The sequence below is a fragment of the Ochotona princeps genome, chromosome X (assembly GCF_030435755.1).
Source record: "Ochotona princeps isolate mOchPri1 chromosome X, mOchPri1.hap1, whole genome shotgun sequence".
In the NCBI taxonomy this organism is placed as follows: Eukaryota; Metazoa; Chordata; class Mammalia; order Lagomorpha; family Ochotonidae; genus Ochotona; species Ochotona princeps.
In genome coordinates this window covers 72,249,908-72,276,597 of record NC_080865.1, presented here as the reverse complement: position 1 = coordinate 72,276,597, position 26,690 = coordinate 72,249,908, and the positions used below count along the sequence as shown (strand labels likewise).

General features: G+C 36.5%; 1 protein-coding gene across 1 annotated transcript in view; it reads right to left on the bottom strand.

Moving 5' to 3' along the window:
• COL4A5 (collagen type IV alpha 5 chain) overlaps window positions 1–26,690 on the bottom strand; it is a 191,899-nt gene that overhangs the window by 51,628 nt on the left and 113,581 nt on the right. The window contains exons 20-30 of the mRNA XM_058658440.1: window positions 24,994–25,167; window positions 24,455–24,538; window positions 19,647–19,739; window positions 18,321–18,391; window positions 17,792–17,983; window positions 16,902–17,070; window positions 13,436–13,528; window positions 13,236–13,340; window positions 12,179–12,276; window positions 10,749–10,899; window positions 4,309–4,422 (exon numbers count right to left, since the gene is read on the bottom strand). Of these exons, the coding sequence (XP_058514423.1) occupies window positions 4,309–4,422; window positions 10,749–10,899; window positions 12,179–12,276; window positions 13,236–13,340; window positions 13,436–13,528; window positions 16,902–17,070; window positions 17,792–17,983; window positions 18,321–18,391; window positions 19,647–19,739; window positions 24,455–24,538; window positions 24,994–25,167 (1,344 nt within the window). The remainder of the gene's footprint in view (window positions 1–4,308; window positions 4,423–10,748; window positions 10,900–12,178; window positions 12,277–13,235; window positions 13,341–13,435; window positions 13,529–16,901; window positions 17,071–17,791; window positions 17,984–18,320; window positions 18,392–19,646; window positions 19,740–24,454; window positions 24,539–24,993; window positions 25,168–26,690) is intronic.

Here is a 26,690-nt window from a genome sequence, read left to right as displayed (position 1 = left end):
TCTCAAATTATTTCTAGTGAAAGATCACTTTTTCTTAGTTCTGGGTTATTCACTGAGAATTTTTTAAAATGCAAAATATACTTAAAATGTTTAAGATGAAATACCAAGACATAAAAAATCTAATTTTTGCTATTATATCACAAATAAAGTAATGCTATTAAATTACCGATAAACTTTCCAAATGCTTATTCTGAATATGCTTTAGTCCCATTGCAGACTGACAGCGTTTATACACTTGGATTTACATATATTTAAATATATTAAAACATGTTTTAATATATTATGATACATAATTATATGATCCCTAAAAATGGTTAATTACAAAATAAGTCAGTTACATGGACTTTATTTTATTTGGGTTTTGTTTTAAATAGTTTGATAAATATTATTAGTCTTTGCTATAAATTTTTGTTCATTATTTCAACCAGGATTATTTTTTCTCAACTAGGCTTTTACAGGAAAAAAAAAAAAAGGTCACTACAAAAAATACTTAAACCTTGGGACAGCACGATAGCCTAGCAGCTAAAGTCCTTGCCTTGCAAATGCTAGGATCCCATATGGGCACCAGTTCTAATCCCGGCAGTCCCGCTTCCCATCCAGCTCCCTGTTTGTGGCCTGGGAAAGCAGTTGAGGACCACCCAAAGCCATGGGAACCTGCACCCATGTGGGAGACCCAGAGGCCCCAGGCTTCTGGCTTCGAATTGGCTCAGCTCCAGCCATAGCGACCGCTTGGGGAGTGAATCAGCGGACGGAAGATCTTCCTCTCTGTCTCTCCTTTTCTCTGTATATTTGAATTTCCAATAAAAAATACTTAACCTTGGTAAATTTCTGTAAGACTCAATCACTCAAAAAACCAAGGTAGTTTAAAAATAATAAATTTATGAGAAAAGAATTCCACTGGAAACATCATGCAGGTTCACACTTCAGTACCCATCAGCGAAGAGGCTTCAGAGAGTCCCTTCCCAGAGATTGTTCTCATTTGCTGAATATGGATCAGGCCAGAGCTGACTGGGAAGAGGGATGCCGGAGTTTTAGTCAGATGATCACTCCAAGAGCCCCAACAATAGTAAGCTCTAATTTTATTGTTGAAGTTTCATAGGTGACTATTTGTATTTCAAGCCCAGTTTGATGCAATTGTCCAACTAAAGCTGATAAATTTCAGTTTACCGAATAGAGAATTTCACTTATTTGACACAGAGGTGGTGGATCCAATATTGCATTTTAGAGTAAATTGCTGTAAAATGGGAGTGACTTTTTTATTATGATAATTGCAAAGTATGATGAGATGCCAAATTATGAGCACAATTATATCCATATGGATCACTATGTATTATTATAGCTAAAGTAGCTTTTTAAGTACTGAAATTTAAATACAAATAAATGACCTTTTGAAATATGCTTTAAGACAGTGGTTTCACAAATAACAATAACAAAATAAAATGAAGTGAAATCTGCAGAGATCTTGCTTGTTTTATTGTTAAAGTTTTAGTTTCCAAATTATGACTTTCGAGAAAAAACTATAGTACTAAGTATACCTGACGTTCAAGTGTTTCAGGAACAGCAACCCAGCAAGCTCCAGGATAAACAAAATAAATATAAAATTAACAGTTTTGTTTAATCTCTTTACTATCTAATAGCATGTCTTCAGATAGATAGGGGTATGTGGACATTCTAAATTTATTTGACAGCAAAATAGAACCATTTAATGGTGGTGGCCAAATCAAATGCCAAGAATAAACAACCTATGTTTCCTCCTGGCTTAGTAGGTCATGGAATGAGAAGCATTTTGCTTCTGATGTCTCAATAATAATGTTTGATTTCCCTACTCATGAATGAAGAATTGATATTCAGTGAGACCTTAATTTGCAAACAGGAGTTAAACTATACAGTCTGCCATGGAAAAGACAAAGACAAATAGTAAAAGCTTACTAAGAGCAGAAAACTGGAGTCAAAAGGAAAGCCTAAAAGCATATTGTAGGGCCCGGCGGCGTGGCCTAGCGGCTAAAGTCCTCGCCTTGAAAGCCCCGGGATCCCATATGGGCGCCGGTTCTAATCCCGGCAGCTCCACTTCCCATCCAGCTCCTTGCTTGTGGCCTGGGAAAGCAGTCGAGGACGGCCCAAAGCTTTGGGACACTGCACCCGCGTGGGAGACCCGGAAGAGGTTCCAGGTTCCCGGCTTCGGATCGGCGCGCATCGGCCCGTTGTGGCTCACTTGGGGAGTGAGACATCGGATGGAAGATCTTCCTCTCTGTCTCTCCTCTGTGTATATCTGACTGTAATAAAATGAATAAATCTTTAAAAAAAAAAAAAAAAGCATATTGTAAACATTGCACCGTGGAGAGAAAAAATACAGAATATTTCTCTTAAGTTTTCCATTGCAAATGAAAGCTTCTCATAGAAAAACACTGATAAAATTTTAATAATGTACTACAAGTTATGTCTATCAAGACATTATTAATAGTCTTGCTGATCACAGCATTATTAAGATGAAAAGGAACTATAACATTTAAAAAATTTCATTTATTTGTATGAAATTCAGATTGAGAGAGCAAGAGTGCGAGAGGGGAATTTTCTACCTGCTGTTTCACTCCCCAGATGGTTGCAATGGCCAGCACTGAGCTGCTCCTGTGCAGGTTTTCTGGGGCCCAAACACTTGGAGAACATGCCACTGCTTTTCACAGGTTATTTGCAGGAATTAGAAGTGGCACAGCCAGGATATGAACTAGCTACCATATGGGATGCTGATGTCACAGGCATTAATTTTTTATACCACAACACAATCCCCAACGTATAAAATTTTTTAAATGAACTGGAGTAATAGTTTGCTTTTTTCTTTAAATAAATTTTACATTAAAAATGAGTACACGTGTTTGGTACCAAACACAAAATACGGTAAGAAAGAAAAAAAGTAATTGCAATCTGAGAAAATGTCTATATTAAGAATACATTTAATGCTTTTTCATGGTAGTTGCTATTAACTTGATTTGTTTGCTGAATCCTATTAGCTGAAATCTTGAATCCTATGCAAAGCATAAATCTACAGAAGAAAGAAGTAAGGCTGAATTCAGCAACATTAGTTTCCCCCCCTGCTCATCCTATTTAGGATTTATAAATCAATGTATCTGTATACACTCGCAGGTCACAGAGACAGAGAGCAATAGATAAATAAAATATTGTAGAATGTCACTCACATTTAAAACAAGCATAAAGCATTTTATAAACATCTGTATTTTAGAGTGATATTAGGATATCTGCATGTTATTCAGATTGATATTAATGTTGATCTATTTTATTCTCACTCTGCTGTGATTAATGAATTTGAAATGCTCCATATTTGAAAACCTCCAAACTAAAAGAAAATAAAATACATCTGAAACGATAAATTCACTTTATCCGTCTACGTGAAACAATACTAGACAGATCTAAAAATATTCTTTTCCTCAAGACCCCTTTGTCATACTACCTGAACAGAATGGTTTCTTTTGAGTAATGAAGCAGTCATTTTATAACAATCCATTGGCAAGACTTTTCTGAGTATCCAATAGAAATATGAAAAGAAACTTTACAAATTATTGCTAATTTAAAAAGGGAAAAGAGGGAAAAAAGAACTGCTTTATTCTTACAGGGAGAGAGAGAGACTAGAATGCCTAAAACATTTATTTTACAAAACGTTTTTGCTGATTCTTAACTCTAGTTCTCACGTAGTAAGATGCCTAATGAAACTATTAAATATATCTTTACCACAGAATGCTGGACGCCTTACCATTTTCTATACCTATAATATCCTCATATGCTTAAATGCAAAATGATGGGCTTGTAGCTGTTGCTATTATACTGGTATAATAATGCAGGGGAAAGAGTGGGGTGGGAGGAAAATGTGCCTATGGAACTGTATCATGAAAAATAATTTTTAGAATACCTGGAGAAAAAGACATGTTAAGAATTTCCACAGAGATAAAATTTAATGCCATACAGCTACTTAGATCTGAAATGATCACACTAGACATTTAGGTTTATGCTGCCAAAAACCATGCCTACTGCACCAATTCTGTGTCGAAGATAGAACGCTGCAACTGTTAAATTGCACTACTACAACCGTGAATTCTGAGATGAACAGAGAGGGGATATGTCAGGATTTAATAGCTTTTATGTTGTGGTCTGTACTTTCTTGCTTTCAGAAAATTTAGCATTTGGATACATTCCCTATTAAAGTCTATCTTCTGGATTACCATTAGAGGTAACACTTTATTAATGAACTAACCAATTTAAATTTCAAGCACACAGAATGCAAATTTCCTCTATGCTTACCAGGTTGACCTACTGGTCCAGGAATTCCTGGTGGTCCTGGTGGTCCCTGAACACCTGTTCCTGGAAGCCCAGGAGGTCCCACTGGCCCAGGTTGTCCATTTGGTCCAACATCACCTTTTGGGGATAAATATAGTTCAGATATTAGAAATAGCAGCTGAACCACTTAGTCCTCAGATACCACAAAACTCATGTTAAAATGCATATCATATTAAAGAGCAATTTTGAAAAATTGGCTTTCATTCATCATGACAGCTACAAATAAGCACTCAAAACAACACACACAGTATTTATCAGTAGTCTTATTTTAACATAGACCAAGCACTCAATTTTAGTCCATAAATCAACCTTACAAAAGAAAACAAATGATTGCAAACCACACATTTTTCTACATGTAACTAATCTCAGGCACATATGTATCTACTAGTTTAAAATATATTTTCAAATTACCTTCCTTTTTTACAGACTCAGGGCCATGGCTTGTAAACATGTACATGCCTTTCTTATTACCAATAAAGCCTATCTTTGACATTAGAAGTTTTATCATTTCTTCTTCATCTACATCATTTTTCTTCTTTGTTTAAAATTCAATTCTTATACTTACATATTAATACATAATTTTCATTTTAACACACATTTCCTAATATTAAGCATCTTTGTATGCATATTAGCCATTCAGATCTTTTATTAGGTGAAGTATCTACTCAAATCATTTGATCATTTTTAGAACTACATTTCCTATAATTCAGGCAATTTTTAAAATTTAAAAGAATTTCTTTTCATTTTATTTTTAATGCAGAGAAACAGAGAGGAAGAACATGACACTGAGAGATCTTCCATGCTTTTTAATATCTTAAGAGTTTCTAACATATTGTGGTTAAAAGTAGTTTGTCAGATATGTAATATGAAAGAACATTTTAATGATGCCCAATTTGACAAGTTTTTTTTCTTTCTAAAATATAATGGATTATTCTTTTGGTGTTTTATCTAACAGCTCTGTGTCTATCCTATGGCAGCAAAGATTTCATCCTACACTTCTGTCTAAACGATCTTGATTTTCAGATGTCACATTAGCCTGTATTCTGTGGATATAAATTAGCTATATTACCCTGCTTCTTTTAATTTTTTAAAAATTTATTTATTTTTATTGGAACGTCGGATATACAGAGAGAAGAAGAGAAAGAGAGGAAGATCTTGAATCTGTTGATACACTCCCCAAGTGGCTGCAATGGCCAAAGCTGAGCCAATCTGAAGTCAGGAGTCAGGAGTTTTTTTCCGGGTCTCCCATGCGGGTTCAGGGTCCCAAGGCTATGGGCGGTCCTCGACTGCTTTCCCAGACCACAAGCATGGAGTTGGATGGGAAGTAGAGTTGCCAGGATTAGAACCTGCATCCAAATGGGATTCCAGTGTGCGCAAGGCGAGGACTTTAGCCACACTGAGCCCTATTACCCGGTTTATATATTTAGTTTTCAATATTTTGTTCATGGTTGTTAAATCTGTGTTCATGAGACATATTGATTGACACCTTACTGTCCTTGTAATGTCTTTGCTTGATTTTTGTAACAGAGTCGCACTGGTCTCATAAAACAAATGGGCAGTAGTTAATTCACATCTGTTTGGGGGTAAGATAATACGCAGAATTAATATCATTGCCTTGAATGTTTGTTAGAATTTACCAGTGATGTATCTGATCCTGTAGTTCTCTTTTCCAGTACCTTTTTATCTATGAACTAAAAAGAAAAAATAGGTGTGTGGACTATACACTTTTCAGTAAATTTCAGTTGTTTATTTCTTTGAAGAGATTGGTTCTTTACTTTGAAGCAATAAAATATGGGGACAGATTGTTACTTGTTTCATTCTTTTGTTAACATTTTAATAAAATTAGTCTGTAATGACGTCTTCTCCTTTATACACATTGTTAATATCTGTGTCCTCTTTATTTTTTAGTCATTCTGGTAAGATGTATATAAATGTTACTGATATTTTTGAAGAACATCATCTGACTTCAGAGAATTATTTAAGATTTATTTATTTATTTATTTACTTATTTACTTATTTATTTATTTGAAGGGGGCGGAGAATGAGCTTCCATTTGCTGATTCATTCCCTCCCAAAATATTTGCAAAAGCCAGGGCTGGGACAGACCAAAAGCAGAAGATGGGAACTCCATCTGGGTCTCCTACATGGTTGGCAGAGGATTCAAGCACTTAAGCCGTCATTTGTTGCTTCCCAGGCACATTAGCGTGTAGCTGGGTCAGAAACATAGCAGCAAAGACTCCAACTGACATTCTGTATGGGATGCCTGTGTCGCAAGTAGCTGTTTAACCTCCCTCCCCGAAAGTCTGCTCTAGATTCAGAGAATTTTTCTAATGTATTTAAATTATAAATTTAATTGTTGTTCTTTTGTTAATATAGCCTATTTTGCTGTATACTTTTGATTTGCTTTCAAGTTTCCTAAAGTATGTACATAACCGAGGTTTTCATTTCTTGTTACAAGCTTTTAATATTTGATTTTTCTTTGAATCATGTCTTTATCTGCATTTTAATTTTTAATTTCCATTTATTTTCCAAAAACTGTCTAATTTTTCTGACCATTTCCCTTTTGATCCATTTGTTATTCAGAAATATTTTTATTATTTTCCACACATGTTGTCACGATATCTTTTTTGTGTGTTTTTCTTATTCATTCAATATGGTAAGAGGACTTCCTATGCAATTTCAGTGTTTTAAATTTGCCAAGATTCACTTTACCACCCAGACTATGGTTTATCTTGGTAGATGCTTCATGTACACTTGAAAAGATTGCGTTTTCTGTTCTTAGTGGGTAAAATATTCTCTGAGTGTCAAACCTCAGCAGTTATATGGATCAGAAATTTCATACACTGCCCTTCTATAATAAGTATGTATGCTGCCATGTGTTCTAAACAAGTCCATACTTTCCTAGGCGCATTAGGAGGGAGCTGGATCTGAAGTGGAGCAGCTAGGATTTGAACTAGTGCTCATATGGGATGCTGGCACCATAGGCAGCAGCTTAACCCAATATACCATCACATCAGCCCTTTGTTGAGTTTCTTCTTTCTTCTTCTTCTTCTTTTGTAATACAAAATGGTGTTGGGTTTGCCATATATTTAGTTTGCATTTATTGAAGTAAAATAATTTGTGAGGGTACACTCATAATAAAACAATTGCCATGGTGGATGGTGGGGTAGAAATTCACTAGAAAGGGATATGAAAGAAATTTGTAGAATGAAGTTTGGATTATGCTGGTGTTGTAATTGTAAAACTCCAACAAAATGTGCCCCTCAAATTTGTGCATATCATTTAACATGAATTTGATATAAAAAGAAGAAATACATGACTATGGTATTTTAGCTATGGAATGCATGCCGAAATGTTTAGGGAAAATCAGGGTGTTATTGTAATATATTTTCAAATGTATTGAAGAAAAGATAAATGAGTGGAAAAAGATGGATAGATGGGCAGATATATGATAGCGTGTAGAATAAAATGTGATAGTGGAATATCAATAATGTGTATATTGTATGCACTATGACTTTTTCTAATCTGTAAATTTTAAATAAAAATTAAAAATTTGTTTAAATTTTACATTAATTTAATTTGAGTTTAAATTTTTATTTAACATTTTAAAATAAAATGGCAGGGAGATAAAATGTTAATTTGCAAAATCTAGGAGATAGATACACATTATTTTTCTTCTTATTCTATAATATTTTTTTCTATGTGAAAAGTGGCACAATGAACTATATTTCTTAAAGTATACTGAGACACATACTTTCATCAGGTCAGCAAAAATATCAGTCAGTCAATGCACAAATAGCAAGTCTTTAGGGGAAGTTAGCATACTTGTATTGCTGGTAAAAATGTAAAGTGGTATAAATGGAGAGGACTCTGACAACATCTAGGGATGAACCTTTTCTTTAGTTCAAAAATATTTTCATTGTTCTAGTATTATGCTTGCATACATCTGAAGTAATATATATATTAAATATTATTCACTGTGCAGTTATTTCTAGTAAGAAAAATGTTGGCAAAAATTCATTCTAGCAACTACCAGCTCACGACATAAAATATGGTATACTCCTCTAATTCAATACTACGCAGGATTTTATCTTTTTTCCCCACAGTTATAACATTCCATTAGGTAATGATATCAACACACAGCAGGTAAAAAATAATAACAACAGCAAAGAATACAAAAGAAAAAAGAAAAATTTTAAAAACCAAGCAAACAGAAAAGCAAAAACTTACTGTTCCTTGGCAGTATAAACAAAGGCACCATACAATAATCATATCTCAGAATGTCACTATAAGTAGGTTTATAGCAATTCAGTCAAGAAATGGGCAAAGGACACGAAGAGTTAGTTTTGAAAGGATGAGATTCAAATGGCCAACAGACATGAAAAACAAAATGCTCAGGTTCACTAGCCATCAGGGAAATGGAAATATAAATCACAATGAGGATTTTCCCCACCCCAGTTATAAAGACTATCATACAGAAGTCAGAAAACAATAAATGCTGGTGAGGATGTGAGACAGAAGGTATCCTGCTCCACTGTTGGTGGGAATGTAAATCAGTGGAACCATTATGGTAGTCAGTATGGAGATTCTTCAGATATCTGAAAGTAGATCTAACACATGACCCAGCCATTAAACTCCTGGGAATTTAACCAAATGAAATTAAATCAGCATATGAGGGTTATGTGTAGCTTTATGCTTATAGCAGCTCAATTCACTATAACTAAGACAAGAAATCAACACACATACCAGTTAATGAATGACTCAATAAAGTATGGTATAAGTTCACTATGAAATACTACTCAGCCGTAAAAAAGAAATTTTTCTTTTGCAACTAAATGAGTCCAACTGGAAACCACATATGCTTAATGAAAAACGTTACACCCTCTCCTACCAAAAATCAGATATCATATGTTTTCCCTGATCTGTGATAACCAATACACAGAATTAAAAAAGGTACTCCATTTGAGTGATATTGACATCACGGGATTTTATTATTATTTATAGCCTTTGTTTATACTCCTGAGAAATAGGTTGTTTCTGTTTTTCTACTTGCTACGTGTCAATATCTCTACGTAACAGATTGTTAAGCCTGTGATTGCAAAATTAAATGAAAATGCGCCCTGATAAAAATTAGGAAAAAAAGAAGTAAGAAAGAGAGAGGTTAGGTGGGGAATGTGGATATGAGAGAGGCTAGATGGAAGTATTGCTGTGCTCCTAAATCTATATCGTGATGTATATGGAATCTGTTTATTTATACAGATTTTTTAATTAAAATAAAAAATAGAGGAGGAATAAAAGAAAAAAATCATAGAGCAATTGGTAAAGCCACCACCTTGGATGTCTAGATTCCATATTAAACTGGCATTGAGTCCTGCTTCAGCTTCTCATATAGCTTTCTGGTACTATGCAACTCTGAAACACAGCAGATGTTGTCAAATACTTGGGTCCTGTCACTCACATGAGAGATCCAGACAGAACTTTGTGTGCTCGGCTTGGACATGATTTGGCCCAGGCTGTTGTCAGAATATGGGGAGGGAATCAGTAGATGGGCAATTTCTCTGTGCATCTGTCTGTGTTTTTATTTCTACTTTTCAAGTAAAATAAATGAAATAAAAAATGAAGAGCTCTAAATTTCTACTTATGATATAGAGTGATATCTAGGATAAAAAATTAAGCAACCTAAGTGAAGGTTAGAAAAAGTCAAATAACAACAACCTATCTCTTAAGAAATGAATAAAATATTTTTTTTGGCTTATTGGTTAGTATTTTTATGGAGGAATGTTGGAACAATAAATTAAAACAACACCTAAAACGTGAGTATACATGTGGATGGACAGTAACAGAATGGATGAAGTTATTGCATAAGGAAGATTTCTTAGTGTTACTTCTGTATGCAAAACCTTGTATTATTGGGACTAAGCTCAGCGGCCTATTGGCTAAAGTGCACCGGGATCCCATATGGGCACTAGTTCATATCTTGGCTACTCTACTTCCCATCCAGCTCCCTGCTTGTGGCCTGGGAAAGCAGTCCAGGACGACCCAAAGCCTTGGGACCCTGCACCCGCGTGGGACCTGGAAGAAGCTCCTGGCTTCTGGCTCCAGATTGGCTCAGCTCCAGCCATTGTGGTCACTTGGGGAGTGAACCAGTGGATGGAAGATCTTCCTCTATGTATCTCCTTCTCTCTGTATATCTGCATTTCCAATAAAATAAATAAATATTTAAAAATGACTGCATTATCAATTCAAGGAAATGAAAGATAAAATAATCACTGAAGGTTTTCAAAAAGTGGAGCAATGACAGCAGAAGTGCTTTCCAGTTGTTTTAACGTGTCACCTACAAATGATCCCACGTGTTTAATTATCAAAGTTGAAAGCAAAGCAAACAGTAGCAACAATCTCCATACCTTTTGGTCCAGGTAACCCATCCAAGCCAGTGCGTCCTGGAGGACCCGGGGGTCCTGGGAAGCCACGATCACCTTTTGGACCAAGTGCTCCTTTGAAACCTGGGAGTCCTGGTTGTCCAGGTGGTCCAGGTAATGCAAATCCTGGTTCTCCCTTTAGTAGACACATGACAAAACACAAAACCTCCCATGATTTTCCTGGTGTTTACTGCTTAATGTAGAGGATTTAAAAGAGAAAATGCAAGGCAATATTTTTATATGGGGGCTGGGGATAATAATTATGTAAAAATTGTTTGTGATTGTTGAGAGAAAATATCTGGAATGATAGGAAACAAGCTTTAGTAAAACTAAATGAATTGATTGGTTTTAAGATAAGAGATGAGAAAGTGTGATATTAAAGAACAGAATGAGGGAAAATGTGATTATAGAATATTAGACAAACCAACTAACAATTTTTACATTTATTTCAGTTTCTTTTTACTTAAAAGAGAGTGAAGGAAAGGCAGGAGGAGGGAGAGCTTCCATATAAATTCCTTCCTCACATATACACAAAACCTGAAGCTAAGAACTTAACCCAAGTCTCCAACATGGTGAGGGAGATGGGAACAGGCACAGAGGAACAAATACTGGGTTCATTATCTGTTGCTTCCAGGGATGTGCATAAGTAGAAATCTTGAACTGGGAGGAAGTAGAAGAAACATCTTTTTGTCTATATCTCCCTTCTTCCCGGATGCTCTCCCTTAAAAATAAATACATCTTTAAAAATATAATATTCATACTAAAATAAAATAATCAACCAATATAGAGAAATGGTTTTCTCTTGAGAGCTGAGGTAATGGGCAACTGTTCATCTTATGGAAAAAAATGATAGTCATGAAGCACAGGGAGTTTAAATTAAGCACAGAGAAACCAGAAAAAGGATTAGGATAATTATATGCAATTGTAGCTTGCTAAAGGTTGACTGAAGAAAGTTTGAGACTAGATGAGATACAGAAAAGGATAGAAAAGCACTCAGAGTTTTATTATCACGATTATCACTAGGTCATTAGCAGTAATTTGCATCATGTGTATATGACGGTACTCAGGCAGAGGAGCCCTGTACGGGAGAGCCTTCACATGATATTAAACACCATTTGAACAAATCATCACATTGACATGGCCAGAGATGAAATGGGATAACGATTTTATAGAGAAGCACTGTTCATTCCGCTAATCAGATAACTGGCCATTCCAAAGCAAGTCCACAAAACTGTTTTGTCCAAATATGACTTCTTGAACTATTTAAGATGGCTTAGGGCTAAACATTTTTAAAGGAAAATATAGTCAGTCAAGTTTATTTACATAGTCAAGACTTGGGAAGATGTCTAAATCAGAGAAATAGGAAAGCAGGGGACATAGAAAAGTGAGAAGGGATACATTAAAATGTCCCAGACCTTCAGTCCCGGAAAACCTGGTGGACCAGGAGGGCCTTCTAGACCAGTTCTTCCAGGTGTCCCAGGTGCTCCTGGAGGTCCTGGAATTCCAGGAAAACCTGTAAAATAATAAGCAATTTTTCAACTCCAAAGAAAAGATACTTTACATTAGATATGCAAAGTTGTAACGCATATTTTAACCTTGTCAAATTAGGCTTAGTGACTATACCAGATGTTAAAAGCACAATGACACCTTCTTAAACGACTACTTAAGATTCAGCTGTACAGATACCCCATATTGCTTCTCAATAATCAAATGCTCTTACTATTCACAGAGTTAATGTGTGTGGATATATATTCTTGCAAAGAAAACTAAAAACTATCACTTATCAAGATTGATCTAAATCTAAGGAATAAATTTCACAGAAGAATCGTAGAATTTTCTACTGATTATTTCTGAACGTAGCATGATAAAGAGCCCATCGTGTAGCTCCAGAAATGAATTTAAGACTATTGCAGACATAATATCACAGGCAATTAAATATGACACTGTTGAAAGTGCTTGAAATGAGTATGGACATGTTTAGGAGTGGGGAAGCAATGCATACGCTTGCCATTCATGAGAATACATTCTGTGAGGAATAAAACACAGTTGAAGCAATAGCCTTACACAATCTCAATAAATTAAGAGAATACTATTTAACACAAAACATTGCTTGGATACACGTAAACAATAAATCTGTTTTTTATTATAATCCATTAACTCAACAAATATCTACTGAGTCCTTACTATGTGCTCATTCTTTAGCACTAAAAAATAAAACTGTAAACATAAAAGAGCAACTATTTTTGTGATTTTTCTTAGCTCATGTATCATTTGTGGTTATCATGATCAGATATTTTCATATCTGGTTTATTTTAGACAAAGATAATGAAATCACAGTATAAATGAACTGTGATTTTTATTCTTATTATTTACTGCATGGAGAAAAAGGTGCAATTAATGTATTCAACTTGTGGAATTAAATACATCAACGATCCTGTAAACCTATATTTCACATCATCCAGTCGAACATACCTTTGGGACCAGGTGGTCCAGGAAGACCAATTCCAGGGATACCTGGTTCTCCTTTGCTACCAGGTATGCCTGGTAAGCCTGGTTGGCCTGGAAGTCCAGGGTCACCTAAAAAAAAAAAAAAGTAGTATTTTGAAAGGGAACTTTTTAAAGAAAGAAGTCAACAAGTGTCAGAGATATTTTAAAATAAATTCCTTGCATACCTGGAAGGCCTACTTCCCCATCTCTGCCTGGAACACCAGGCAGGCCAGGCTTCCCTGGCTGAGTTATGGTTTGACCTGGCTCACCTTTAGGACCTGAGAACAAGAATGAATCCATGGTGAATCCAGTGTTTGCTGTACAGAAAATCACTTTTAATTAAAGATGAAAAATAAAATAATCAACAACCTTTTGAAAATGAAAATAAACAAAAATTCACAAGAAAAATAATACCACATTGCACACTCAAGGAGGATACTAAACAGAAGCATGGGATTTCCAAGAGAAAAAGCAACTTTCATGACTGAAGATATGTGATGGTTAATCTTATGTGTCAACTTGACTGGATTAAGGGATGCCCCAGGTAACTAGTAAACTAGTATCTGTGGATTTGCCTGTGTGGATGTTTCTGGAATAGAATGCATTTAAGAAGGATTCACTCTCATTCAAAGCATGCAGGTACCATCCAATCAGCTGACAGAATGGACAGAAGAGGTCAGAGGAAACTCCATTGATTTTCTTCCTCCTTAGAGCGAGAGCACCCATTTCCCTTACTCTTAGATATCAAATCTTTTTTTTTTTTTTTTTGGCCTACTGACTTTATTTTTTTTTATTAAATTTATTCATTAATTACATTGTGTTGTAATTACATAGAATCTGGGATTCTCCCCCCATTAGATATCAAATCTTGAGGTTACCCAGACTCTAGACTCTGGGACTTGCAATTGCTGCCATCAAGATCTCAGGACTTTGAAATTAGACTGAGCTAAAAAATAATTTCTTTGGTTCTGCAGTATCCAGATGGCCTGCAGTAGGATTTCTCAACTTCCACAATTGTGAATCAATTCTGCAAATAAATCTCCAACCATTAATGTAGCTATGAAAATCTACTTGTCTAATTATTATCTATGTATTTTATTGATTTTGTTTATTTACAGTTCCCTACATATCTCTAAAAGGGCTTTAAAAATGTACACCAAATACACCTAAACAATTAAATTGTAGTAAACAAAGAAAACTTTTAGCTTTTATATGTTCAAAGTACAACTACATTTCATTAACGCAAGTGTGAAATCACTTCATCACAAAGAAAAATTCTGAAACATGACACAAAAATACTAACCACAAGGAAAATATTGATGTGTATCACTACATTAAAACTGATTTCTTGTCATTAAAGGCATTAAGCAGAGAGTGAAGTTATAGAAAATGAAGCAGGTAGAGACTTCTTTGCAAAATACAAGTGTATAGCTAACAAAGAACTAGTATACAGAACACATATAACATTTAACCTGTTGTTCAAAATTGCTGATGTTAAATGCATATTCTAGTATAAAGATTAGAAAATGATTTGTGAGCCCGGCGGCATAGCCTAGCAGCTAAAGCCCTCGCCTTGAATGCGCCAGGATCCCATATGGGTGCCAGTTCTAATCCCGGCAGCTCCACTTCCCATCCAGCTCCCTGCTTGTGGCCTGAGAAGGCAGTCGAGGACGGCCCAAAGCCTTGGGACCCTGCACCTGCGTGGGAGGCCTGGAGGAAGTTCCTGACTCCTGGCTCCAGATCGGTGTAGTACCGGCCGTTGCGGTCACTTGGGGAGTGAATCATCGGACGGAAGATCTTCCTCTCTGTCTCTCCTCCTCTCTGTATATCTGACTTTGTAATAAAAACAAATAAATCTTTAAAAAAAAGAAAATGATTTCTGTAATAAATAATAAACACTAATAAATAATAAATAATAAATAATAAATAATAAACACTGTAGGCTTTGCAATCCTTATGGTCTTTATGGCAATTACAACTATCCTACTGCAGTGCAAAAGTGACCATAGAAATGGTGGATGTGCATAGGTTTATTAAAATAAAACTTGAAAAAGTATTAGAGAGATGCAGGGGGAGAACCCTCAGCAGACGGCTCTCTCCCCAGGTGTCTGAGACAGCTCTAGCGATGGCTAACGGTGAAGCAGGGAACCAGGAACACAGTCCACGTCTCTCATAGGCAGCAGGAAGCCAATTACGTGGATCATCACCACTGCATCCCAAGGACTGTGTTAGTAGGAGGCTGGAGTAGGGAGGGGGCAAGGCATTCAACCCAAGTCCTCAGATGTCAAATGTGGGTTCCTTAACCAACGTCTTAACCACTAGGCCAGTCTCCCACTTCAAAATTAAACTTTTATCTGTAATAACAGGTGATGGGTGAGCATGATGGTCACTAAATAACAACTTAGAACTGTACCTATGAAATGTATGAAGCCCATTTCTTTATATCAAAAGCTGTTAAAGAATAAGCACTGTATAAACAGAATAGATTTTAACAAACTACATGTTAACACTTAAAGTGCAGTTGAGATCATACTGATTATCATGCTCTAATAAATAATTTTACTTAAACAGGGAAAAATCCAGATGTTGGGCTCTTACTAAGTTTGCCAATCTCTGCCATGGAAAGTGTAAGAACATGAATAATAGGAAACATACACGAGCATATGTAGATAGAGGCATTATTCTAATTGGCCTAAAGCTATAAACAATCCAAAAAAGAACAATCATCTGTGATACACATAAAGAATACGCACTATGATCCTGTCACTACATCATTCTAAAAGAAACAAAATCTAAGAACAATTATTTAGGAAGGCATATACAGGCAATAATAATAGCAGGGAAATGGAATAAAATTCTGCAAAAGTCAGGGTCATTTGAAGAGGATGAAGAGGATTATGGTGAGAAGATGACAAGGAGAGGGGTCTGGAAGTTTCTAAGACGGTGACAATATTTTATTTCTTGATCAGTATGGTAGTTACATATGTATTTGCTCCATAATCATTTTTGTTAACCTTGTACTCAAGGGGAAGTAGATCAGGGAGGAGTAAGGGAAATCTTAGGGCTTATGGAACTGTATCATAAGATGATTAATAATAGTAATAAAAAGAATTGAAAATTTTTTAAAAGTACAAAAATAAAGAATACAGAAAATTTAGAGAGAATTCCTCATTTAAAACATTATAGGCCTGGCACGAATGCTTGATTGGCTAATCCTTTGCTTTGCAAGAGCCAGGATCCCATGTGGTGCCAGTTCATGTCCTGGCTGTTGCACTTCCCATCCAGCTCCCTGCTTGTGGCCTGGGAAAGCAGTGGAGGACGGCCGAAAGCCTTGGGAGCCTGCACTGACGTGGGAGGTCCAAAGGAAGCTCCGGGATCCTGGCTTCGGATAACCTGTAGCCCTTTGGAGAGTGAACCAGAACCAGTGGATGGAAGATCTTTGTCTCTATAAGTATTTCTTCCCAGTAAAAATAAATAAATCTTTTTAAAAAATACATTATGTTCCCTCAGAGGCTGTGAAGTGTTCAAAAGCAAATGGCCAGAGAAGTATATGTCTCATGAGATGAAGTCAAGACTATACAATGATAATATATTTCTACTTTTAAACAATACATTTAAAATAGAACAAAAATCCAATCAGAGAAAACATACCTGGCAGTCCTGGCTGGCCTGGGTTTCCTGCCACACCTTGTATGCCTTTTTCACCTATTGGGCCTGGAGGGCCAAAGCCAGCAGGGCCCATGGGTCCCATAGTTCCTGGGAGACCTGGCAAACCTGGGTTCCCAGGGGGACCTCTTTCACCCTTAAAAGCAATTCCACCCTGAAAAAGGAAAATTTGAGTGCAAAAACACATAGAAATATGAGCACTCTGTTGGCTGGCACTGTTGATAAAACTATGGAAATGATATAGTCCTAAATCTTCAAAGCTCTATAAATGACTGATGCGATGAGATGGTATATGCAGTCACTTGACTTAGCCATTCATTTCCACAATAAATATTTTTGAACTGCTACTACATATCAAGTCCTGGTGATACAGCAGAGGGTAAAAGTAGATAAAAATCTCTGGCCTCAGAAATCTAACATTCTAGTGTAAATCAAGAAAGCTAGAGTCTAGGTAATTTATAACTCTCCCTATCTAAATATCTGGTGCTGTGCATTATGTACAAGACTGTTCATTTATGTTCAAACTTTTGGATGTATAGCACATTTAACATAGCTGTCTACTGACATTTCTAAGCTTACTATATAAGACAAATTAGTTTTCTGGTTCTCAGATCTAAATAAACTCAAAGCTCACCTATTCAAAGCTGATAATACTTAGTATAATATATTAACAAAAAGTTTACAAAACAACTGAGACAAATTAGTAGCGAGGAAATTCTACACAGTCACTATGTGCCGTAACTATGCAAAATCACATTTTTTAAGCACTGACTGGGTGTTCATCTCATCACCAAACCCCTCCCCTTGGACTAAGTTAGGAAACATTTTTAAGTGACAATTTGATATCACAAACCAAGACTATGACATTCACTCACAGGCTCTCCTTTGGGGCCAGGAGGTCCTGGCAACCCATCTTGTCCAGGGGTGCCAGGTAAGCCAGGAAGTCCTGGAGCGCCAGGGGCACCCAACTCTCCTTTGTCACCCTTCATTCCTGGAAAAGTGAGGATGTCACCAGGTTCACCTTTACTTCCAGGAAAGCCTGGAGCACCTGGAGCTCCTGGCAAGCCCTGGGGGAGGGAGAGGGAGTGGAGAAAACAAGAAAGGAAAAGGAAGAAAGAAAAAAAAAGAAGTCAGGGTTTTTTTCCTCCAATGCCTTCTCTCTCTCTCTTTTTTTTTGTTTTTCTTCATCAACCAACCCAAAAACATTTAGTGTACACAGCACTGAATAATTTGAGGCATGTGAATTAGTCAAGGAACAAAATAAAAATCACCATTCAATAGGAAATATATAGAAAAATAGCTTTATGTCTAGCATTTATTTTCCTCCTTCCCTCCATAATAAAATTTGAATTGCACATGGTTTTCTTCAATATCTTTTCATTGTCTAATATGTTGAAAACTTACAGGTAATCCTTTGGGTCCAGTTGCACCAGCATATCCTTTATCACCCTTCTGTCCTGGGAAACCAAGAGATCCTAAACAAATACAAAACAATGAGAATGTGAACACGTGACAAAGTTCATACAGAAATCACCAAGTCAGGAAGTCAAGTTTCAAAGCAAGAATACCATTAATTCTATTTAGATCACATCTTAATTTTCCTCTTACATGTTCTCAAAAAAAGTAATCCATTCTTTTTTTAAATAAATGGAACATTTTATGTTAAATTTAATATAGTAATTTTAGGTATTTTGAACTCTAAATCATCTTTTTGTTTCTGAGCTTACAGGTATCAAATACCTATTTGTACTGGCTAGGGACATAATTATTTTCTATTTGTATTTATGTTTATTGTGACCTATACAACATTCTTAAATCTTTACCAGTCTTCTCATTGGTTTTTTATCTCCTGACATTCGGTTTATTAGAAAAGTATGGTGCCTACAGCTTAAACAAGCGGGTTCTGCAAAAGGATCTCTGTGTCAGTATATCATCACCAATTGCAAGTACTACATGCAGATTCCCCACTCCATAGCTGAGGCCAGAAATCTCAATTTTAATAAGCACTCCAGGTGATTCCGATGCTCTCTGAGGATTCAGAAAGACGATACTAGAAGTACGAGGCTAGATTAACCTCCAGTGGCAGTCATAGTCTTGCTCAAAATGTTTCCAAGATCACACTGATGCTGATCACACTGATGTAAATAGAAAAATCACAGATATGGTGTCTATCCTCAGCCCTCAAAAACAGTGTGACTTTAAGAGAATCTTGGGATATCCCTAGTGGCAGTGCAGTAAAACAGTTTTGACCTGATAGAAATCAAGTATTGTTTTAATTGGAAATGGAGAGGAAGGAATTTGTATATAAAGAGGAATAGTGTCAATTAGTTGTGATGCTTGAACAAAAGCAGTGCTTCTTAAAGACAACAGTGATAAACTCCCCAGAAATGAGAAACTCTGCCACTGGTAATTATATTCAGGTTATAGTCATTTCAATCTTCCTCCAGTTTTCTGAAGAAGGAAGTCTCACTCAGTATTAACTACATCCCTATATGAAAAATACGTAACATATATTTCCTGGAATATTGTCAAAATACTAGCAAATGTTGGTAGCTTCAGCTATTAGAAACAAGAGTATACTTCATCTAGTGACACATGCATTTCGTGTTTAACTATAGATCCAAGTGACGAGCTATGAAATGAGAAAATAGCCAACATTCAAACCTATGAGCTCACAAAAATCTAGCCAAGAAATATGTTTAGAGATTGACCTGAAGTTTAATGCTTTACCTGGAGGACCTGGGAGACCTGGCAGACCAGGCTGACCTGGAGGGCCTGAAACACCAGTGCCAAAACAGTTGAAGCAGGTATCACCTTTTTCACCTAGTGGAAATTATAATTTTTGAAAAACGTTATTGGAAAAAAATAGAAGTAAGTTCTTTAGATGTATTCTAAGTAAGTTAGTGCAGAGACAGCATTCCTACAGACTAGTGTGACTAGAGAAGTCTACATGTAGAATCAATTCATCTGGCAAATATTTAGAGTACCTAGTATTTATAGGAAAAACAGAGCTGGGTATGCCAGTGATGAGGGAGAGAGTTCAGTTTTATGGAGGGTGGTCAGCAACGAACTCCTTGCAAAGATAATTTATGATACAACAGATTTTAAGGGACATAGATTACATGTAAGAATCAGCAAGCAGATCAAATTACTGGACTAGAGAGAAGACGAAAACCAGTTAGAGAGTTAGCATTATAAGGAATGAAAATCATAACACACCATTGGCTCAGTTCGGACCACTGAGGCTATTGGAAGACAGAGCCAGTGGATGGAATATCTTTCTCTCTCTTTGCCTCTCTTTCTCTCTGTAAAGCTACCTTTCCAACACAAGTAAATAAATCTTAAAAAACAGTATTGTATAGGCTGCAATAAACACTGTGGTTGTTAATATGAGGGAATGAAAAAGCTAGTAGGATAATTAAAGCAGAAAACCAAGCTTCAGTTTTTGTTTGTTTGTTCAGGCTTATCTAATTTTATTGGAGAATCAGATGTACAGAGAGAAGGAGAGACCAAGAGAAAGATCTTTCACCTGCTGATTCATTCCGCTAAGTGGCGTGAATGGCTGGAACTGAGCTGATCCAAATTAGGGACCCAGAGCTTCCTCTGGATCTCCCATGAGGGGGTAGGGTCCCAATGCTTTGACCCAGCCCCTACTGCTTTCCCACGCTACAAGCAAGGAGCTGGATGGGAATTGGAGCAACTGGGACTTGAACCAGTGCCCATATTGGATCCTGGTGGATGCAAGGTTAGGATGTAGCTGCTGGGCCTCTACACCAGGCCACAAACTTCAGTTTTAAAAGGATGTTTCTGGCTTCTACGGTAAGGTCAGACTCCAAGGAGAAGTACAAAACTAGCTAATCAATATAGTGATCTAGGAGAGAGATGATGCTAACTCGTGCTAGAGTAACAGCAGTAAGTATAATCAGCCCAGTCAAAACTGCTGCATTCTGTACACATGCTAAAGCAGAGTCAAGAGGATGTTCTCATGGATCATACACGGAACACGAAAGAGAGGAATCGAAGATGCTCTCAGGTTTGCTATCCGTGTAACTAGAAGGCAGGAAGACCTAATGACCTGCCTATGTAAGGAGAAGTTGTGAGTAGAATACTTGTGAGGGAAAGGGGCAGAGATTAGGACTTCAACATGATAAAGATGTTAGGATCAAAATGTTGATTGAGTAAGGCCATTCTTAGAACTGCATCTGTAAATCATTGCATCTGTTAAGAACTTAAAATTACATTTTAAAAGCATTTGAGTAAAATGTTTGATATACAAATTTAGAAGAAAGTAGATATTTCTGAATAGGAGACACAAATTTGGAATTCACTGGCAAGTAGATGGCATTAAGAGCCATCAGATTGGATGAATGAGGATAGATAAAGAGAAATATAGGCTGAACTTCAGGGCATTTTAAAATTAAACATTGGATAGATCATTCGAAGATGTGTAGATGGAAATGTAAAAAAAAAGACTATTCAGTGATTATTATAAGGTCATAGAAATTATGACAGCTTGGTATTGTTGCAGGGAGACACAAAGGAAGAGAAAAAGAGGTCAAAGGCTCATTCACATATGATCACATAATTAGTAAATTATAGTGCTAATGGATTTAGTAAAGAATTGATGATCTTCTGCACTACAGTACTGAGTCAACTGAAACCCATATGCAAATAATGAAATTTGATCACTCCTTCAAACTGTATAGAGAAATCACCTAAAAATGTATTTGGGCACTATAGTTGTTTCAACGATATTCTTCTAATCCATGCGTGAAATTGAAAAAAAAAGTATTATATCTAAAAATTAAATGATTAAAAATCTGGAAGAAAACATGGAAGAATACACTTAGGTCTTTGGGATAAGCAAGGAGTTTTAAAATAGGGAACAAAATAAAATAAAATAGGGAACAAGCTTCACTAATCACAAACAGAACATTGAGAAATTTTATTTCAGTTAATAATGTGTGTCAAAAGACACACATACAAAAGCAAGTCAGAATGAGGGAAGATGTGCGTCATACATACACCTAACAACTAAATTAAGTATGGGGAAATATAGGCACTTTAAAAACCAGAAAACATAAACCATTATAGAGAAACGTATTATTAATAAATCATCTTGAAAAAGAAAGTTTAAATCACTTTGGAAAATGGCTTGGTGACATCTAGGAAATAAAATCTACATCTCTCTTATAACCCAGCAATTCCACTCCCACGATAGCCTCAACGAAAATGATGTCTATGTCCTACAATAAACATGTATAAGAGGGTGTCAGGAAGATTTCATTATAATAGTTCAGGAATACATTTCTATGAAGATTAGATTGGATATTGAGATAAATTTGCACAATGAAACACCCAAAGGCAAAGAAAAACTACTATTTCAGACAAAAATGTGGCTGTAGCTCTCAGACATGATATTCAGTCAAACAAATCAAGTACAAAAGAGTTCATACAGTATGATTTCATTTATATGAAGTTTATCACTCAAGATTAAGCAAACTAACGTATAACAGTATAAAATCATAATTATATTTGGGGATGCTGACTATGGTCCACAAGAATATTAGAAGGTTCCAGATGTGTTTAACATTTTGTTTTAGATGGTAGATATGTGGAATGAATACACACACACACGCATGCATGTAGCTACGAGGTAGTTGTGAAGAAAATATAAAATACAATGTACAAAAGCCAAGTAAAGAATGCTTAATGAAAGGGAAAAGCACATTAAAAATGATTGAAACTTGACATTTCAACTAGTAGGGGACAGGGTTTATGATGAATTTGAACAGCATCTGTGGAGTGGTAGGCAAAAAGTAAATGAGAAATCCTGACAGGAGTATGCTTAAAAAGAACGTGGGAGGGCCCGGCGCAATAGCCTAGTGGCCAAAGTCCTCGCCTTGAATGCGCCAGGATCCCATATGGGCGCCTGTTCTAATCCCGGCGACCCAGCTTCCCATCCAGCTCCCTGCTTGTGGCCTGGGAATGCAGTCGAGGACGGCTCAAGGTCTTAGGACCCTGCGCCCACATGGGAGACCCGGAAGAGGCTCCTAGTTCTTTGGCTTCAGATTGACACAGCCCTGGCTGTTGCAGCTGCTTGGGGAGTGAACCATCGGACGGAGGATCTTTCTCTCTGTCTCTCCTCCTCTCTGTCTCTTCTCCTCTCTGTATATCCGCCTTTCCAATAAAAATAAATAAATCTTTTTAAAAAATAAACAAAACAAAAGAACATGGAAATATATAGAAGCCACAGTCAAAAAGTTTTGAGTTTTGTTTCAAATCTGAGCAGAAGAATGGAGCAGTAGCTGACAGGGGAACTGGAAATACAGTGTTATGTTTTGTGTTTTTTACATGGCACGGAACATGCATATTACTACAAACAGTGAATCGCTTCCAAGATATTTTTACATCGAAAAATGTATCTTTTAATTACATGTTCTACAAAATGTTTATAATGCCTACATATGACTCTGAAAATGATCCAGTAGAAAGGAAACAATTGATAATGAGACAACGGGAAGAACTTCTAGAACAAAATCCTTGGGGAAACAAGAGAGAATGGAATCTAGTGCAAACAGAAGGAGCGGCGTTAGGTGGAAAAATTAACAGTGATCAGCAAGAAGGCTGAACTTGAACCAAAGATATAAGCATATGTGTAAATGTAGTAACAGTGGGTGAACCTTCTCTTCTTACTGCTTTAGTTGCTCAGTAAAGGTAGTATCAAGCCAAGGATCTTAAAATGAGAATCAGAAAGGAGGCGTAACAAGTGTGCACAGAGAAAAGAATATGCAGACTCACAAAAAAGTGTAAATTTGGATCTTCTAGGGCTATACTGTTGTTCCAAGTGAGCAAAGTCTAATGAAAGAATGGCAAATAATGCCAACAGTAGATGACTTGGATTATAATCACTGATTATGGGATATAGTCTAGATTACTAGGGAAAACAAGCACCAAAAAGTTGAGGGATGGGGCTGACACCATAGCAGGCTAATTGAGTCTTCCGCACTAGGATCCCATATGGGCACCAGTTCTACTCCCAGCTGCTCCACTTCTGATCCAACTCACTGCTTATTGCCTAAGAAAGCAGTGGGGCATGAGGCAAGTCACTGGGGCCCCTGCACCCACGTGAGAGACTTAGAAGAAGCTCCTGGCTTTGGATCAACTTTGGACATTGCAGCCATTTGGGGAGTGAACCCTTGGGTGGACATCTCTCTCTGTCTCTGCCTGTAGTCACTCTGTAATTCTGACTTTCAAATAATATATATTTTAAGTTTAAGAATGGTCAAAGTTGGCAGATATCAGTGGCATCAGAAGAATTTTGTAGTCATGGTATAAATAGCAAGCAGGTAGAGAGGAGGTGGTGATTAGTAAAATGGGATTGGTAACATCAAGATTATAAAAGTGTTTGCTATTGATAGTGAGATAGTCTCGGGGTGTCTGACCATGGGTGTCAGTAGCTGATTAAGATCGAGGATACAGGAGATTTGGCTGATTATTTCAGGTCATGAAGAACTAAGCATGTTTAAGGACCCAACCTTTGATTCCTTGTTCTCCTTGGAGTCCTTTATCACCAGGTGATCCTGGAGGGCCCGGAGGGCCTGCTTCACACAGCTCATCGCCTGAGAGAAATTGAAGATAAGACAGAAAATCAATTGTTGTGCACTATGCAGAAGATGAGCAAAAAGGAATCCTGACAGGATGGACAAAAGATTTGTTTTCAGTCACCTTTCTATAGGAATAAAACTAATTATAAGGAAATATATATGTATATACAAACATATACATGTATGTATATGTATATGCATATATACACGTACATGTAGATATGTATACACTAGTATACATGTATATATGCATATACATATATATATGTGTGTGTGTGTATACACAATGTAACTGATAATAAACACTATTTGAAGAACAAATTTAAGCATAAAGAAATCACCAAAACCCAGGAACAGAAGCAAACAAATCTGTTAGATATCAAAAAGAATGACACCAACCTTCACTTATACTAACTTGGAAGTTAAATACACAAACCCATACAACACAGTAAGAGAAAAATGAAGCTTACTAGGAGGTATGTGAGGGCCAGGAGGCCCAGGAGGCCCCGGAAGGCCAGGAGGCCCTGGCTGTCCATCAAGCCCGGGAGATCCAGGAATAGAGATTCCAGGTGGACCTTCTTCACCTTTCTGACCCCTTTCTCCCGGAAACCCAGGGGGTCCAGGAGGACCTACAATCGCAGTCCCTAAGATAACAAAAAAACACCCATTAAAATGATCAAAGCTATATTTCAGAGATAACTTTAATTCCAACGAAACATTAAATAATCATAAGATCTCCAGTTAACATACAAAGATGTGTCATAACATATAAGGAACTATTTTATTTTATTACTAGAGCAAAATATCTGACATAAGTTATTTATGAAGAAAAAAGGCTTACTTAGGCCATGGTTTTTGGGAGGGCATCTGGTGAGGGCACACAGGGAAGGATGACTGAGGAACCAGGGACAGACAAGGACCAAGCCCGACTTACACTTTCATAAACACTCCTCTTTCCACTCTCCAAAGATAAATTAAGCTTCCACCCTCATAGTAACCACTAATTCATGACTTTAGAGTTTAAATGTCTGCATAAATTTGCCTGCTGAATTATGGTTAACCCACAGTAACTGAGTATATTCTAATATTTTCTTTCTATGAGATTCAACATTTGGGAAAAGGATTAAGAAATTTCAAATAATATAAGTGATAGTTTGAGTGAAACGATCTAATTTCGTTTTATTCCTTCTGGAAATCACTAATAATGTTCTAGCTATCCTTTGATACTTTGATTTCTTCATCCCAGAAATCCCAAAAATACATTAGCAAGAGGCATTTTATTTTTTCCATATGAATATGACTCTGTCACCAGACAGCTCTCTTTTCCATTGTTTAATCCATACCATAAACATTCTTTTCATTACTATAATCTCATAAGAATTTCAAAAATGGGTGGGGCCCAGTGCAGTTACCTAGCAGCTCAAGTCCTATCCTTGCACATGCCAGGATCCCATATGGGTGCCTGTTCTAATCCTGGCATCCCTGCTTCCCATCCAGCTCCCTGTTTGTGGCCTGGGAAAGCAGTCGAGGACGGCCCAAAGCCTTGGGATCCTGCACCCATGTGGGAGACATGGAAGAAGCTCCTGGCTCCTGGCTTCACACCTGCTCAGCTCTGGCCATTGTGGTCACTTGGGAAGTGAACCAGTGAAAGGAAAATCTTCCTCTGTCTCTCCTCCTCTCTATATATCTGATTTTCCAATAAAAATAAATAAAATCTTAAAAAAAACAGTAAAGAAAATACATCCATCTTGGTTCTTTTTAAAATGCTTCACTACACTTACAAATTCAGTCTTTGGCTTCATTTTTAAGAATGGGTTAGATTATTTTGAATTTAATAGTTAATTGTTGTATGACCAATAACTCATAACATATATTTCTCATATAGAATAATAATTAAGCATATTTCCCCATTACTTAGTGAGTTGCCATTATTTAACAATAGCTTTTTAATTCTGCAAAGAGATATCACACATCTTTTGACAGACTGATTCTTGGGTTTGCTTGTCTCATTACTATCGTAGATGTGTCTGAATTTACTGACCTTGTTCTCTTCTATTTTGTTAATAAATAGTAACAATGCTGCACTGTCTTTACAATATCAGGGTAAAACTTACTTGCTCATAATATTGTACTCGTTAGAATACGGCTGGATTGATTTAATAGCTCT